Genomic DNA, 16837 nt, shown 5'->3' on the forward strand with positions numbered 1-16837 from the left:
CTGCAGAGGTTTCACGCTTCATCCCCCATCACCCCCCCCCCCCCTTGTCTTTGTCTCATATTGCAGGAATGTATTACAGGTGTTCTATTGTAAACAAGATAATCATTGATTCTTCTGTTGCCCTGAGATGATTACCAGAATAGATAAAACTATGCAGTGGTGCGATGCAGTGTGTGCTGCTTCGTCAACATTGGTCCCAGAAGCACAAAGATGATGTGACAATCACACTGCCTCTAAAAATGTAATAATTATAATTATAATAAATACACACACACTGCTACAAAACTGTGTGGTTTGTTTTTAAGTGTGCAAGGTGGGGAACGGGCCTCTTGCTATTAAGGATTTTGCCTAATGGGAAGAAATCCTCCCGTGTTTGGATTTGAGATTAAGATTGAGATAACAGTGAAGGGAAAGCGAGGTCAAGGTTTAGGGTCAACAGTTTGGGAAAATATGGGCTCACAAAACAATACATGAATGTTTGTGCGTCACATTGTAGTTTGTCTGCACTGGGCCATGACCACTGTGGTCCTTGTAAAGTGAGAGTTTCATTTAGGGTGCGTCTGATAACAGGAGCTCAGCTGAACGGCTCCAATTAATTCTGCTGCTCCTTTTCTCACGCTCCCTTTCCTTTTTTTGCTGCCACTCTCAGGTTATGTTGGGGTGGAGTTACTGCTGGTGCTGTGTGGCCTGGATCTCTCTTCGCCTTGCCCTCGCCACTGCATCTGCTACACCTCTCCCAGCACCGTCTCCTGCCAGGCGCACAACTTCCACGCCGTGCCTGAGGGCATCCCTGCCCAGAGCGAGCGGGTCTTCCTGCAGAACAACAAGATCCAGCGGCTGCTTCGCGGCCACTTCTCGCCCACCACCACCATGTTGTGGCTTTACTCCAACAACATCTCCTACATACAACCCTCCACCTTCCACGGATTTGATCGCCTGGAGGAGCTGGACCTCGGGGACAACCGGCACCTGCAGGCCATTGCCTCGGACACCTTCCTGGGGCTCGGGAGGCTACACGCGCTGCACCTATACCACTGTGGCCTGGTCACACTGCCTCCAGGCATCTTTGCGGGCCTCAATAACCTCCAGTATCTCTACCTACAGGTAGATGAATAACAGCCTGCTTTTATCTGTACTGTATATTACATCTGCCACCACAATCACATTATGGTGTAATCAGACGGGCTCAGCGCTCAGCGCTTACCGCAAATTCAGATTTATTTCAACTGAACAACAAACAAATGCCAGCTGTTATCTTGAGTACGGGGAAAATAGGACAAAGCAGCCACTACATTAAAGTAAGCGACAGTGCTGAGATCAGCGGATCATCACACTTTTAATAAACACTTTTATTAGCTACTGCCCTCTGGAAGCAGAAGAGATCATTCTACATCAAAATATGATACAGTCTTCCTTACACAGCCAAGCTATTATCTGCACTTAAAGTGCTTTGTCAACACATTATGGGCAAAAAAGACAATCTATTATTTACATTTTATGTAAGAAGTCCAAGCTAAAATCTGCACAAGAAGGTATCTCATACAATATCAAAGTGGTGTCCAACGCACCCCATTCGAAGCTTCTGTTCATGTGTCTTCCATCTCTGCTCTACATCCTGGCAGGACAACCAGTTGGAGTTCCTGGAGGACGATCTCTTCATCGACCTTCTGAACCTCAGTCATCTCTTCCTTCACGGCAACAAGCTTTGGAGCCTTCGGCAGAACACCTTCCGTGGTCTGGGAGTCCTAGACCGCCTACTTCTGCACCAGAACCGTATCCAGTGGGTGGACCGCCAAGCATTTCATGACCTGCGGCGCCTCACCACCCTGTACCTGTTTAATAACTCCCTCACTGAGCTATCCGGATCCAGCTTGACTCTACTGCCGGCCCTGGAGTACCTGCGACTGAACGACAACCCGTGGGAGTGTGACTGCAAGGCGCTGTCGCTCTGGGATTGGCTGCGCAGGTTCAGAGGCTCCACCTCATCTCTGATGTGCGTTTCACCTCCAGAAATGGCGGAGAAGGACCTGAAGACGCTGAAGAAAGAGGAGCTGCCCAGTTGCCTGGCGGCCGAGGGTCGTCCACGCGGTGACCAGGGCGGGGAGATGGACCACGGAGAGTCTTTGAACCACCTGAATCGTCACAGAAACCATCACACCCACCATCAGCGACCGTACTTGCCCCACGGGGATCAGTACAGCTTGCCTTCACCCTCGCCCCTACCGCGGCCCCCCAAGGGAGGCCGCAGAAACTGCACCCGTCGGGGCCGCAAAGTGAAAGGGGGGCTGAACGAGGTGCAGGTACTGCGGGACGGGGGTGAGAAAGACTACACTGCAGATGGAGGTAAATATGATCCGTCTGGAACTGCAAGGAGGAAGAACAAGTGCATCCCCAGAACTTCTGTCGGCCCACCGAGTGGGGTCCAGAGAGCCACGAATAACGCCGGGTCACACTTTGCAGATTTCTGTTTACTAGCCGCTCTGCTGCTGACACACTCCGCTCTGTCATAAGCCGAGACAGGAAACGGACACTTTTCTGCCGGGGGTCCCACCTTGTGATTCATTCTCCTGAACCACCGTGTCCTGGCTCTTTGAATGAGGCATATGTGCATAACCATGTTTGTACATGACTGTTTGTAACGAATATTGTCAAATATCTATGTCAAAGTATCCGTGCTGTATCAAGGAGGGAACCTCCGTGGATCAAATACAAAACATGGGAAAACAGGGAAAGCTATTCATATTATATTGCTTTGATGATGTCACCGAGGGAAACGTTGGGAAATCTTAACATTTTGTCACTGTGGCATCAATTGAGTCACTTAATGCATATTATTATTATGGGGGGAAAAAAATTTACAGCTACATATAACCGCAAGCCAACTCAACTCATTCAAGTAACAGCGAGAAAGACGCACAATAAGGATGAGATCAATTCAGGGTTCTGCTTCTATGTTTAGCCCTCCACACAATAATCCTCTCCCAGTGAGGTGCACTTCATCTCTGAGTGAGATGAAGTCATTCATAACTGTCACACTGCTAACTCATCATTAAAATCCAGAAGTAAGATACTAAATATACAAGTGGCAGTAATCATCGTACTGCTACAGCAGTAACAACTAGAATCATTATCCAGTAATAAAGAGATTTGACTTGCATGTCTCACTAGAAGGTGAAGCGCATCTTGACCTCAAAAGATGCCTGTTGCAGGATCCTTGCAACAGATCTACTTAAAAGCCATTCAGAACCAACATTTCATTGTAAAGAGAAAAATTGGTCACACTAGGTGTAAATGAGTGAGGGAAAGACTGTAACTGTATTGTTTGAGTGTGTCTGCTTGAAAAATACGAGAAAAAACTAAAGCCATTCGGGTAGAACGACACAAAGAGAAGAGGATGCGCAGTGAGGAACAAGTGGCCAAGGAGGACACACTATGGAGTTAAGGCGATGGCTTTATTCACTCTTCAAATCAACTCGCTACAAAACGGTCAAAGGAGCAATCAGAGCCTGACCCACTGGACGTCTGACTTCCACAAACTGTTACGCGCCTTCCTTTGAAATGCCGTGGACGCTAAAAAAGACAGAGTACAGATAATTCACTCCAAATTAGGCACAGGATGTTTTCAAACGCTGGAAAAAAAATCAGGGAGGAGTGCTGATGATCACCACAACTCCACATATACATATATTGCAGTGGTCTGAACAACTGCATAAGAAAAGAAAAAAAACAACTGCTGAGAATATGCGTTGATCCCCACGGGGCAAAGGGACTGACAATCTCCTGCCGCATTCCTGTCCTTGTCCTCTCCGGTTTGTTCGATGTACCCCAAAAAACCAAAGGACTCGACAATCTGTAAGCACTGCGGAGCGGACAGTTGGACATTAACGCTGCTACATCACAAGGGCAGAGAGGACTATGGGACGCGGTGTTTCTGTACAAACTGGAGCCGTCCAAGCACACACGAGACCCCGAGGAAGCCCGATCACCTTCACGGCCTTCCTGTCACACTGGAAACTACTAACCCGTTAGACCGGGGATTTCAAACCCCCAGAGCAGAGCACCGCGGGTCACGACTTCGGACCTGGACTATTTCAAAGAGATCCACTGAACCCCTGTACAGACGCACACGGGCCATCCGGGTACCTTAAACCAGCCAGAAATGCTAAAGGTCTTTATTTCTTTTAGCATTGCACAGTTATAAATTCTATTTTAAGGAAAGGAGCTGCCCTTGTACGCTAAATACAACGGCTGAAAAAGCTAAACTTGTGGCATGCTGACAAAAAGCACAAGAACTTACCAGTATGGTTTGTTGGCAACCTGAACACGTGTGGTTTGGATGGGAACCAGAGAGCAGGGGCCGCATTTGCACCTTGCCTGTGTGCGTTCTCTGCTGAGCCCCACCTCTTTATGTCTATCTATCTAAATGTTGGGGACGAACAGAAGCTCTGATCACTGGTGTCTTTCTTCTGACATGTAGGATTAGAAACCCCCTTCTGGTGAACTTGTTTGTGCTGCTGTGATCCCAGAGGTGATGTAAATTGTGTCCGTTTATCCAGTGAGGATGATATTTTTTTCTTTTTGTAAAGAAAAAAAAAAAAGGAAAAAAAAGGGGGGGAGGTCTCCATTGTGTATAGTTCCCTAAAAATGGAACTTTATTTTTTATTAAATAAGATTTTAATTATTTTATTTCTTTTTATTGCTGACTCATTCAAGATATGGTACAAACAAACCCAGCACTGCCCCTCCTGACCCTCCTCTATGCTTTTCTATCCCGTATCTACCCCTGTGTCTTTCCCTCCCACCCTACCTGCTTGCATTTCTCCCCCTCCTTCTCCACCTCCTCCTCTTCCTTCCTCGTTGCTCCCTTCTCTATCTCCCTATTCTTTTTCCCTCCTCTCTTCCGTTGTGCAACCCAAATGTTTTGTATGTGGTTATCCAACAATGCCAGACTCAAAAGCTGTTTAGAAATAACATTAAACAGAAAGTGTCCTCAAATGGCTGAGGTGGTCTGTGTTTGTTCGCCTCGCTTTAGTAGAATGCACATCTGTGTGTGCTCATGTGTGTGCTAATGGACAGACCTAAAAAATGAGCCCTGAGCCTGACTGATAAGACGGTGAAAGGAAAGAAAAATTGTTTTACAGTAAAAAAAAAAAAAGGTAATGCAATAAGTGTGCAAATTCCTCTACTGCTGGGAGAGAAACACACCCACATTTAACCAGGATGTATTCTGGCCTCCTTCGTGTCCTAGTTTCACTCATACGCTCTGCAGCCTGATATAAAACATGCATCAGAATGACTGTACGCACCAGTACGCACACACCAACTCCAAAAACTCCCGCACCTGTCGAGCTGTATCAGCTGTAAACGGGGTGGTGAGGGGTGGCGAGAAGCATGGGGGGGTTCTTGTGTCAGGTGAAGGTAACGCGAGGTCAAATGGAGCGCGAGCATGTGCTGCGTCCCCTCTGACAGCCGGCTGGGGCAAAGGAGGAGGGGTGCCTCGGAGAGACACTATCACTGCTCTGTTTGTAAAACAAAGCTGACAATTGGGTGGGAGAGAGAGAGAGAGGGAGAGGGAGAGAGATAGTGACTAGAGCACGGGGATGTGAAAATGTCTTCTGAAGAAACCCATGAGGTATCAGTACCAGACACAGCTGGGGCCAAGGGAGAGGAAGTGGGCGTGGCCCGGGCGGCTGAAGCAGCAGCTCCGGGGCTTGTCGGCCAATCACTGCGCGTGCCTTCTAACGTGTTCACCCATGTAGAGACAGAAGCTACGGAAACCAGGAAGTGAGGAAAGAGTTGGAATGAGAAGGATGCACAGGGAAAGACAGAAATCATCCACAGAGACACATGTACACAGGCTTCATGATCAAACAGAAGAACAGCTCATCCACTAGTTCATTCCCCAAGCTGAGGATCTGAAATAGCCGCATGTGAATATTTATATATGCCTATGTTCCCTTCCAAAGGCAAAGAGGCCAAGCAAAATTGATTTCTCTGTGTGAATCCCTCAAGACTTGAGACTCAGCAAGAGAAAAGCAGAAGAGAGCGAGGGAGAGTGAAAAGAAAGAAATAAAAAGCACTGCACTAGAAAGAAGAGTGGGAGATTTTGTGAAACATGCGGGGAAACTAAGACATGAGAAACACCTTTAGGGAAATGCAAATGTATGATGTTTTCCGCCAAACTGATGCGTACCCTATTTCCCCCCCCACCCGTATTCACTCTCTCCAAAGCTGAATGTCCCAACTACTGTACATGATTGGATTTTCGTTACCATCGCCATCCAAGCGCATGGCATCCGTCACGCACCAGCTCACATGGCTTTCAGCACCTCCCTGTAAGCCCCATTTAACACCAGCCCTCTTTTCAGCACCATAAGGCCATCAGGCGTCATTACACTCATTACCGGCCGATATCGGATTGTAATTAGGAGGAAGGTCAAGTGTGGGTCTGTAATGGAGGCAGCGAGGACGCAAAAACCGCGAGATCCGTTTACAGTCGAAAGGACACATTAACAAAAACGGACACAGCCGGACACAGTTGAAGACTTTTTCAACCTTTTCGCCAAAGAGATTTGCAGCATGAAATCGTGGAAATGGCATTTGAATATGTCTTCGTTGTCTGCTGTGCATACTGAATCAAACATGTCCGTGTGTTTTTCTCAGTTTTGCAGTTTTGCTGCAGCTTCATGAAATGTTTCATCATCGTGGATTCATGCTCTTACCAACTGAACGTCTCTGTATCTGCACTACAACACGTGTGGTGTCAGAAACAATATTTGTGCTTCCAACTCCCGTTTTTTTGATGCGCTGTTCCCTCATCCGAACGATCTCAAAAGAGATCAAACTAATCCTTTGAAGCGCATCTGCAGAGAAGAGACAGCGGAACAAAACAGACGTAGCAGACTCGACTGAAACGTAGTTGCCGGCCTAAATAATGATTTACTGCGGTGAGCAAAACAAAAGGAAGAGGTGACTGAATGTATTGACTTTGCTTAAGCACTTTAGAGCTTAATGCAAACATCAGCATCCTAAAACGACTGACAGACCGGTATGACAGACGAAGTAGGGTCATTTTCTCTTAAAATTTAATCATGCAAACATTGGTGAATAAAACACTAAATGAAAGTACTCCATACACAAAAAAAACATTGAGCTGATGGTGAAATAAGCGAAAAAATCGGAGAATCGCCAAAGTCGGTGAGACCCATTTTGTGGGTACAATGATGCACAAAATGCCATTGCAAGTAAACCAGTAGGTTTGTGATATTAAATAAGTGGAGGACCAACTGGCCATCTGGCAGCTCCACATCACCAGCCTCGGAGCCAAGGCCCTGTCAGTGGTGTCAGTGGTGGTAAGCTGTGTTGGCAAAATGTCTGAAGCCATGAATGAAAAGACATTTAGGCTCCAATAGTTGAAGCAGCTGCACTTGAACATAGAGTTCTTTTGCAGCTGTGAGCTTTGCCTGTTTGGACCCACACTGGCTGCCCACAGGGGACCGTGGAGGGCTGCCTGAATGGACAATGGCCCGAGCAACTCGTCCGCTGCCTCTCCACAAACGGCGCTTTCAGTTCAAGTTAAAAAACTGGCCTAACTGTCCTAGATTATACACACCGAGATCGCAAGTCGGGTCGGACAACAGTCACGGCCGGTGCCCAGTGACCTGTGCAGAGGACTCCCTTCAAGATGTGTGAAAAGAGGAGCTATGGTATGTATTCACAGCTCCTCCTTCTGAAAAGCTTCCCTGAGGGAAATTTTATAAATAAGAAGAAAAAAATAAATAAGCCTCACCCTCTAATGGGGTCCTATCTATTATTTCTCAGTGCTTTGCGGTTTTCTAAAAGAGACAGCTTCTGCCTCACAGTCCTCCACCTGTCATCTAGTTGCTGTCCTGAACTAATTCATACACCGTAAATCCATCCATATTATTAATAATTTGGAGCTTTTAAGCAGTGACCCATTTTATATTTAGTTTTTAAGTTGCAAAAGCCCCCCCCCCCCCATTCCCTAGCATTATTTATTTTTATCATTCATCACTGACTACGTCCCAACATCTGAGCTCACGTTCCACAAACCACTACATTTTGCTTGAGTGGGTTACTTACTGCTTACTTAGTGAGGCAGCGCATGTTTTGGGGGTTTTATTTTGACATTGCATGCTTGAGTTGGACAGTATGAGAAAGCTCACTTGGCTCCGCTGAAAAACCCAGCAGCTCTACGAACCTGTCAATCTGATCAATGTCAAAACTGCAAGGATGATTTTCACAGTTACTGCAATTTGTAATCAGACCTTAACTATTCATTTTAAACCGTTGCTTTCGAGTGCATTTCCGAAGCGGACATAAAAACACATCAATATCACAACTACACACAGTTAGCTGCACATTGACGTGGTGGCTTCCCACGAGCTCACACCAAGATCAGCACAGCAGAGATCGATCGCACACTCATGGTAAACTTTGCCCCAAAAAAACACATTATAGATGCAGAGCTTTGATATTTTGTCAACGTGTGGTAATTCCACTGGAAGAGCAACTCCAGCCCAAGCGGGGAATATTCTCATTAGTGCACCGAAATGGATCAATCTAGGGCCAGTGATCCACTTGATTTGCAGCAGCAGCCAGGCAAAAAAACTGCACCCTCACTGACACAAACACACGACTCGGATCAGACGATTGCATCCATGCATGGGAACAAGTTAATGACATTCAAACATCCCAATTCACCACTTGTACAGCAACTGAAAGCGTCATAGTGCATGGGCCAAACAACAATCAAATTAAGAAAAGAGACTGCAAGAAAGTGATTCAAGCGGGTAAGGCCGACACGACCGATATCCAACATAAACCCAAACAAAGCTTTTAAATGAGGTGGTTAGTTAACTGGTATCCCCCTGATCAGACCAAGCTAGTAATGGAAAATAGTTAAAACACTAATATCTGGCACACTTTCATTTCAACTTCTTGATTGCCGAATAGTGACAACGCTGTCATGGGATGTTTACAAATGACAAATCAACCCTGTGACAAGCACAACAAAAAATACACAAGCACAAGCAAACACAAAATGAGCAAATCCCACGCACCTCTGTGACGTCGTTCCGTGATCCCCCCCCCCTGCAGTGAGAGCCGACATGCAAACCTTCATGGAGACGGTAAGCTGCCCCCCTGGAGGAAGACCCGTCCCCGAGGTGACGCGATCGGACAGGTGCAGATGTGTGTCGTTGGTGAAAGGAAGTAGCCGCACAGCAGAGGAGAAGCAGGAGAGGCCCGTGGGTTTGAGGATGCGCCTGTAGGCCTGTAGGCCTGTAGGCCTGTAACGAGCGAGCAGCGGAGCCAAAGGTCCATACGGGAAGGAACCACAACCTCTACTGGCAGAATAATAACACACCGCTGTGGGTAAGCTCGCTACCAGTAGCAATAGACCTATGTTATGTTAGACTGATTGTTTGGGTGGGTGAAAACTTCACGGAGTTGGGTTTGTATTCGTGTGCTCGGTCAAAGATGAGTGAACATCAAACAGGACGCACCACTCTTTGTCGTTTTGAGGTTGCGAGAATCAGTGGTGTCCTGTCACCATTCTAAAAAGCAACGAACTGTCCACACGGTGGCGTCACTTATTTTAGTGTTGACATTTAAATATTTTACTTAATTTAAAATACCAATACCAAAAGGGCAAAATATTCCAGATGAATCCATCAACAATGTTGACCTAAAGTTCTTGCTAAATCGCCTATTATTCCAAAACATTGTCCATTAATCATACTATTGGATGAATTAATTTTTAACATATACGCATTTTAATGTTTATGTTTACTTTGAAATAACTGGTTTGTATGCTGCTGTGTAGCTGTATGTTCTATATTTCATATTTCATTAACTTTAATGTAGTCTTAAATTGCAAAGTAACTAGCAACTTCAGCTATTAGATAATACAAAAATATGTATCTTAATGGGGTATGAGCAGGCAATAGCTAATACTCAATGTACCTCCAAATTATATTTACTAGCTGAAGTTTTTCACTAAATAATATATATATATATATTCATACAAATCATTTTGAATTCATAGCTGTGTTCCTGCCCACAGACTCTACTGTATTTCAAGTAAGTCTCTCCTTGCAGCAGCTTTAGCACAGTAGAGAGAAGGACCGGCCAATGCACCATAGGGAACAGAACACAGTACATTGCACCAAGGCCATGTCAAAGTAACAAAGCCTAAGTTATGAATAATACTGAATCAGTAATCAGCACACTGTGCAATGTTCACTTTTAATCCTCTTAGTCCTCGATGCAAGGATCAATACTGCAGCAAATCATTGTGAACTCTCTCATGAACTTGGCAGATCTTACTAATAATGCACGTCTGATAAATGCCTGCAGAGTACGAGAAATTATCCGATAGCTCTGGTGTGAGACTGGAAAAAACAGAATTAATATATAAGTGTAGATTCCCTAACAGAGGAGAGCTGAGAGTATCTCAAAGTGCAGTAGGCCACTCTACAAAAGGGCCAATCAGGCCTCAGAGCACACAATACTGAGACTGTCCTTCTTAAAGTCTAGAATGACTTTCGTCTGGCTGCGGATGATGTTCAGCCGTAATCCTCTTAGCCCGGAGGGCAGGTTTCAACTCTGCACCGCTCCGTTTTGATCGTCTGTGTCAGAAACTGTCCTTAAGGTTACTTACATGGCTTCTCTCGTGCCAGGGTGAATCACACGGGGTCAAGAGGCCAAAATGTGTTTTCATACGTGCTTCCCATCACGCAGACGTGTCCTTTGAGAGACACAGTGAGATTTGAGGGATTTGTCCTACAGTATTCTTTTCAACCGTGTGGTGTTGTAGTGCAAGGAGAGTGAAGCATTGCATTGTAGAGGAGGAGAAAATGGAGCAGTCCTCTGGAGTGGTAGCTTCATATTCTCAGGAATGCTTTCAATTAAGGGGGTTCTCTCTTTCTCTTATTAATTAGAGTAGAAGCATTTGGAAAGGCGAAAGGCAGAAAGGGAACAATGAGTCAAGTGTAGGTGTCTTGTGCCGCGAGCGTTTTGTGTGAGTGGCTGCACATGTTTAGTGTTCACATAAAGGAAGACAAAACAGTCAGGAGGAGAGAGAGAGCACAGCTCGGAAAATAACCGAGACAAAAGAGCTTCTTGTCATTATCATCCTCATTTTTTTCTCCACTTCATAACCTCTCCCTGTGTATCTGACTTGTGTTGCAGATGTGTAGCTCCATCATGCTTTAATCTGTTTGTTATGAGTCTGTCTCTGTATGTGTGTCTGTGTGTGTTTATTTGGTTATTATTAATTCTAAGGCTGCTCTGCGCGTCTTTAGAGTCTGAGGCGGGGTTGCATTCATGCGCGTCCCCGGGGCAGGAAGAGTATTGACGACATGTTGCAATGCTATTTATTGACAAATCCTCTGCATGGCTGATTAGCACAGCATGTATCATCATTACGAGTAACAGTCCAGTTTGGGAAGCAGCTCACTTGTAGACCGTCAGAATGTTGTTTAGAGACAGATACTGAAACACGTAAGCAAGAATAACCGAAGCAGTTAGAGGGATCCTCACTGTCTCCAACAAATAAACCACCTGTGTTGCTCCTAGTTGTTTTTATTCATTTATTCAAACAGGTAAGTGTAAAAATAGAATTGTTTTTATTTACTCCAGCGGGGCAGCATAACACATAATGACCACAAACAGGATGCATGCGAGAGAGAGAATAGCCAAACCTCTAAAAGGTTTCAGAATTCTCAGTTGACCCTGAATATAAATTACAATACAAAAACTTTGACTGAGAGAGTTAAATGAAGTCAGTTCTAATACTTACTTGAATTTGACAAGAGTAATTACCTGCAGGAAATTTCAGGGTCAACATGTGGAAAAGTGACGCCTTTGCAGTTGTTTGCATTGTCATCACTGTTGTCACCTGCTAGCCGCCTCCAGGCTGACGGACGGCGAAAGTCACGCTGTGTATTCCCCATATAGGATTTTTAACTTTGTTCAGTCAGCTTATTTGTGTTTCTCCCCCCCCCCCCCCCCCCCGACACAATTCAATTTAGGCAATTTGATCCACTTTTAACGCTTACCAACAAAATTAGTTGTAGAAAATAACATGTGAAATTCAAAACGACAAAGGAGAAATCTACTAAAAACAGAAGTGGGTTTAAATGTTATTGCTGCAAAGCAAAGTTATACAAGTTTTAACATGCCTTTTCATCTAGGCAACAGAGTGAATAACGTAAACAATCAAACAATAACTTCCCTAGAAACAGAGGGAATCATGATAAACTCAATAGATCCAACACTCACTGTTTCCGGGTAAAGCTCTTCTCAGCGTTCAATGCGAGAGCCCTTTAATATCAGAAGAAAAAGTGTTGGGGTTGAGACATTTCTTTTCCTTTCTATGCTGGGCAGGAAACCTGTCAGCAGATTATGTGGGAGGACAGCAAGTTGACACAATTTGTCAGTTTTCTTTCTCTCTCACACACACACACACACACACACACACAAGCTGGGAATGCCCATTGCTGTGACCGAATGAATAAGAGCCACAAAGCAAAACAAGTGGATTTAGATGTCTTACGTGTTATTTCTCTGCTCAGCATCACAACCTCACTTACTGCTTCTTCTTTTTTTTCCTCCATCAAACCCTATTTACCTTTTGGTTTTCTCCCTCAGTCCGTCTATGTTTGTCTCCCTCACCCACTCCCTGTAACTGTCACCTCTCCTTATGTCTCACATCTCCGCCCTCATTCCCTCCTCCCTCTTCTCTCCTGCTAGATGATTCACATTCAGTGTTAATACATCCCTGCTTCTCTTTCCATCCACCCTCTCGCTCTTACCTCATCTCCGCGGTTTCTCCCTCTCGCTCAGCTGTGCTTCTCTTGCCCTCCTCCCTTACCTCTGCTCATTTCTTCATCTCCCCCGTCTTCGCCGACACTTCCATCACCGAGAGACCGATGGAGACGGAGTGTGTGACACGAGTCCATGTCGCCGCCCCACTGTGAGGATTCCTGCCATCTTTCCTTCTATGGCAGCTTCCTGAGATCTATCATTTCCTTCATCCTTGTCATCCTTGTCATCCTCGTCATCCAATCCTTGTCCTCTCCTCCTCATCACTTTTTGAGACATTTTCTGTTCTCATGAAGGCCTAAATAGAAGGCTGCCGTACAGACACTATATAGCGTTCATTTTTGGTGAAGTAGATTCACCGAACACCAGCGAGACTACTGTACAAGTTCCTGTCATTAAAACAAAGGTACATGACAACTTGAAGTATTTGTATGTTAGTCATGTGTTTAGCAGTTTCATTTGTAACCTGTAGTTGTGTGTTAAATTGTTTGTGGAAGGGAGAGCTCTAGATTGAAGAGGCTACATGAGCTTAAGTTTCTGGCCAAATGAATGTCTAATTTGACCCGATTCTACCTTCCAGTTAATGAATGAGCCCCTGGGGACCCGTTCTGGAAAAGAAACATCTAAAATGTGTATCATGGAGCTGAGCACAACTCACATCTGTCCCCCCACGTGAACCAGTTCGAACTTACATTCCAGTGTTTGCGACCAATTGTTAGTGTCACGTGAATCCTTGGCCATCTGGATTAAACCGTGCTCATACCCATGCATTAGATTCTATACTGTCAGGTACGCATGAACACGAGAAGGAGCGGATCTTCAATCCAGGGCGAATTCTCCACCTTCTCTGCATCTGCCATAGCGCTACGGAGCATTTTCTAACTCACTGTTTTGGTTTTGCAGCCTTGTTGTCTTGGTTCACTCTTCTACCTCTCATTTGATATGATTTTTGTCGCAGCCGGCAGCTGCTTTCAGAAAGAAAATGCTCCAAACACTCCACCTGACAGACAGTGAGCAGCTGCAGCAGGTGATATAGTGGAGCGTTTGGAAGCTCAGCAGCCTGATATTTCTCTCAGGGGTTGGAGACCAAAACCAGAGCTTAAAGGGAGAATTTTTGCCAGGTGTCCACAAACATTACGTGAAAACCAGTGTAACGGAAAACTGTACTTTTTGTGTAAGATGTTTGTGTACTTTTGCTTCATTGTGTGCGCATCTGGGCTCAAGTGTATCTTGCTTTTATAACAAAATTAGCATTCACAACACAAATGCACATGCAAAATAAATTTCACTGTGTTGAAATGTAAGAATTGTCTTTTTGGTCATACGTTATCCTAACATCTACAAGTAGTTAGCTTAAGTCAATCACACACATGCAAACATACGCACACACATGCAAACACTTGGGGGGACTCAACCAATGTGCTCTGGTGATACCGGTTTGAGGGGGGTGGGGGGTTTGCATCAGATAAATACAGATGGCCAAGCTCGTGCTCTGCACTAAACCATTTGTTCTGCAAACACACACGTAGTCGCTCCAGACGCACAAAACAAACACCCACGCGTGAAGATATGGACTTCCAGCGTAGTCATGATCACGTTTGTAAAATGAGCTGCTGTCTTCCCCGATCCCCCCCAAATGTAGTCTTACTTACTTTTCTTATTTCACTATATTATTGAATTTATTCAGCTGCTACAGTTTCATTTTTCCTGCAGAGATTTTAAAAAGTGCTGATGTGACAAGGCTCCAGACCCTCATGGAGACTGATGAACCATGTTCTGTAACACGCTGTTGATAAGGCCTTCAGTTCTTCGAGATCAGCATTTTCAACACTAATAAACATTCCTCTATTCTTTGCGTGACAGAAAACTGATGGCAATCTGACCCAAATTTTTCTTTCACGAAACAAAACGCAGTCCATTAAAAAGTCAGGCAGAGGCTTGCAGCATGAAGTGAAGCTCCATCCGGCGCCGTCAGCCGGTCCCTGTTACTCGTTACCTCATCGTAACAAGTAACACACACAGACACACACACACCCTATTACTGGTGACAACTGACTTACTCCACAGGCCCGGGGAGCTTTTGCTCTTTCCTCAGACGTCTGTGTAACGTGGCAAACGCATAAACCGAACATATCAAGACTTCTCGGCATCATTTATTTAAAAAAAATGCCGTGTTCAAAGCATTTAGAAACGTGTTTGTTCCAATGACAACAAAGGAGAAATAGAGGAGAGGACCACTGCGGCTCTAATAGTAAATTAAATCCATTTAAATCTTAATCTGTACTTGTATTATGTTTTGTATTGTTCATGTGCAATTTCTGTGTGCATGACTAGGTGAATTTGCAGTTTGGAATAAAAATTTAACACTTAACGCTGGCAGGAAATAAACAGTGGGATGCAAGATTGGCAACAAATGATGGAAGGTGGAGTTTCGTGCTTTTCGGTGTTGAAGGAAGAGCAGGTGATGCAGGGTGTATATAAAGGACTAATCAGGTGGACATGCCTTTGTAGCCTGGGAGTAGATTACTGCATTGCTGTGTGCAACGTGACGTTTCTTCCTCCGTACCTTACAAACGCACGCTAATTAAAGCAGCATTTTGACATTTTTCCTTCTCAGTTTGTGCTTTTTTTTTCAATAGTTGGTGGCTACACTGGTGAATGATTCATTTTTACGAAGCATGTATGCAGCATGTGACAGTATAGGTTTGCTTTCTAGCTCTATTCGTCCTGCCTGGAAGGAGCAATGTGAACAATTTCCTCCTGCAGCCAAAGACAACACAATAACTTACGATTGCCCTGAACACCCTCACTAAAAGAGCATAAGTAATGAAATGTGTCATTATTCCTCTGCGAAACACATCTTTCAGCTTCTGCAGTATGATAACCTTCCATCCAATTATATCCGTGCTCCAGAAACACGCAGCGAGAAAAGAGTTCTTTTTGTTCAAGTAATCTACTGTGACTCTTGAACGAGGACAAAGAAAATGTCTGTATTTAAAAAAAATAAAAAGACAGGCGGAGCGAAAAATCACTTTTCATATGAAATGAAATATCCTTGTGAAGGATCTCAACATTTCATTTGGTTTCTAAGTGAAATGAGATGCCTGATTAAACCCAACTCATTAGCAGAAGGTACAGGATAAATGGGAAGGCAAAGAACTGAGAAGAAAGGGTTTCAAATGAGACTGAAGACCAAACGACCGCAGAGCATCGCTGTTATTAGAGAGACATTTATATTTAAAAAGGGGAGAAGATGCTGCTTCCAGAATAAAAGACACTAAAAGACGCCTCGAATGGAACACATACAAATGTACACCCTGCTTTTTCAGTGTCAGTTTTGATATTTAATTTGATGGAACAAAAAATAAAAATGTTCCTATAAGTCTGATTTTGCCAACTTCTGCTTGCTGCAAACATTTCAGTTAAGGTTTGAATAATTTATTGATACAACATGAATACTTATCTTTAATTATTTACTATACGTTTACAGCCAATGCTGCCTTTCTTTGTACTACAAATACTTTACTAGAGACGATTGCATTAATCATATGTACATTCATTAATAGTGTGAGCATATTATAAAAAACTGATAACACCCAAGGCAAGTGTCACTTAGTTGCAGTTTTATAAGACCTCAACGGAATAGCACATTGGGATCCATGTAGAGAGAAAATATCAGGGATATATTCAAGATAGTAGCCAACATTGTTGATTCAACATTCTGTATCATCTGTCATCAGTAGTACAGGATATTTGTTTAAACACAAACAGTTTGATGAAGAAATACAACCACTGCAGCTAAGTGTTGTTGAATCACACATATCTTGGACATTTTAAAATGTGTCATTAAGTAAAACCGGTTGCTTGATATTCGATTTTTGGTGTAAAGTGTTTTCGAAAACAAAACAAATGGTTTGTTTGTCCTGCAAACACATTGAAGCCATTTTATACCTTTTTAAAACATTCAGCTGTGTTGTCAAACTCCAAG

At 44.2% G+C, this 16837-nt stretch overlaps 1 protein-coding gene across 1 annotated transcript in view; it reads left to right on the top strand.

Annotated features, from left to right (window-relative positions):
* Window positions 1-4989, top strand: part of LOC119215519 (reticulon-4 receptor-like 1) — a 60101-nt gene extending 55112 nt beyond the window's left edge. Inside the window, exons 2-3 of the mRNA XM_037467743.2 lie at window positions 650-1104; window positions 1623-4989. Of these exons, the coding sequence (XP_037323640.2) occupies window positions 650-1104; window positions 1623-2510 (1343 nt within the window). The 3' untranslated portion in view covers window positions 2511-4989. The remainder of the gene's footprint in view (window positions 1-649; window positions 1105-1622) is intronic.
* The last annotated feature ends 11848 nt before the right edge of the window (window positions 4990-16837 follow it).

This window comes from Pungitius pungitius, chromosome 16 (genome assembly GCF_949316345.1).
Source record: "Pungitius pungitius chromosome 16, fPunPun2.1, whole genome shotgun sequence".
NCBI classification, from domain to species: Eukaryota; Metazoa; Chordata; class Actinopteri; order Perciformes; family Gasterosteidae; genus Pungitius; species Pungitius pungitius.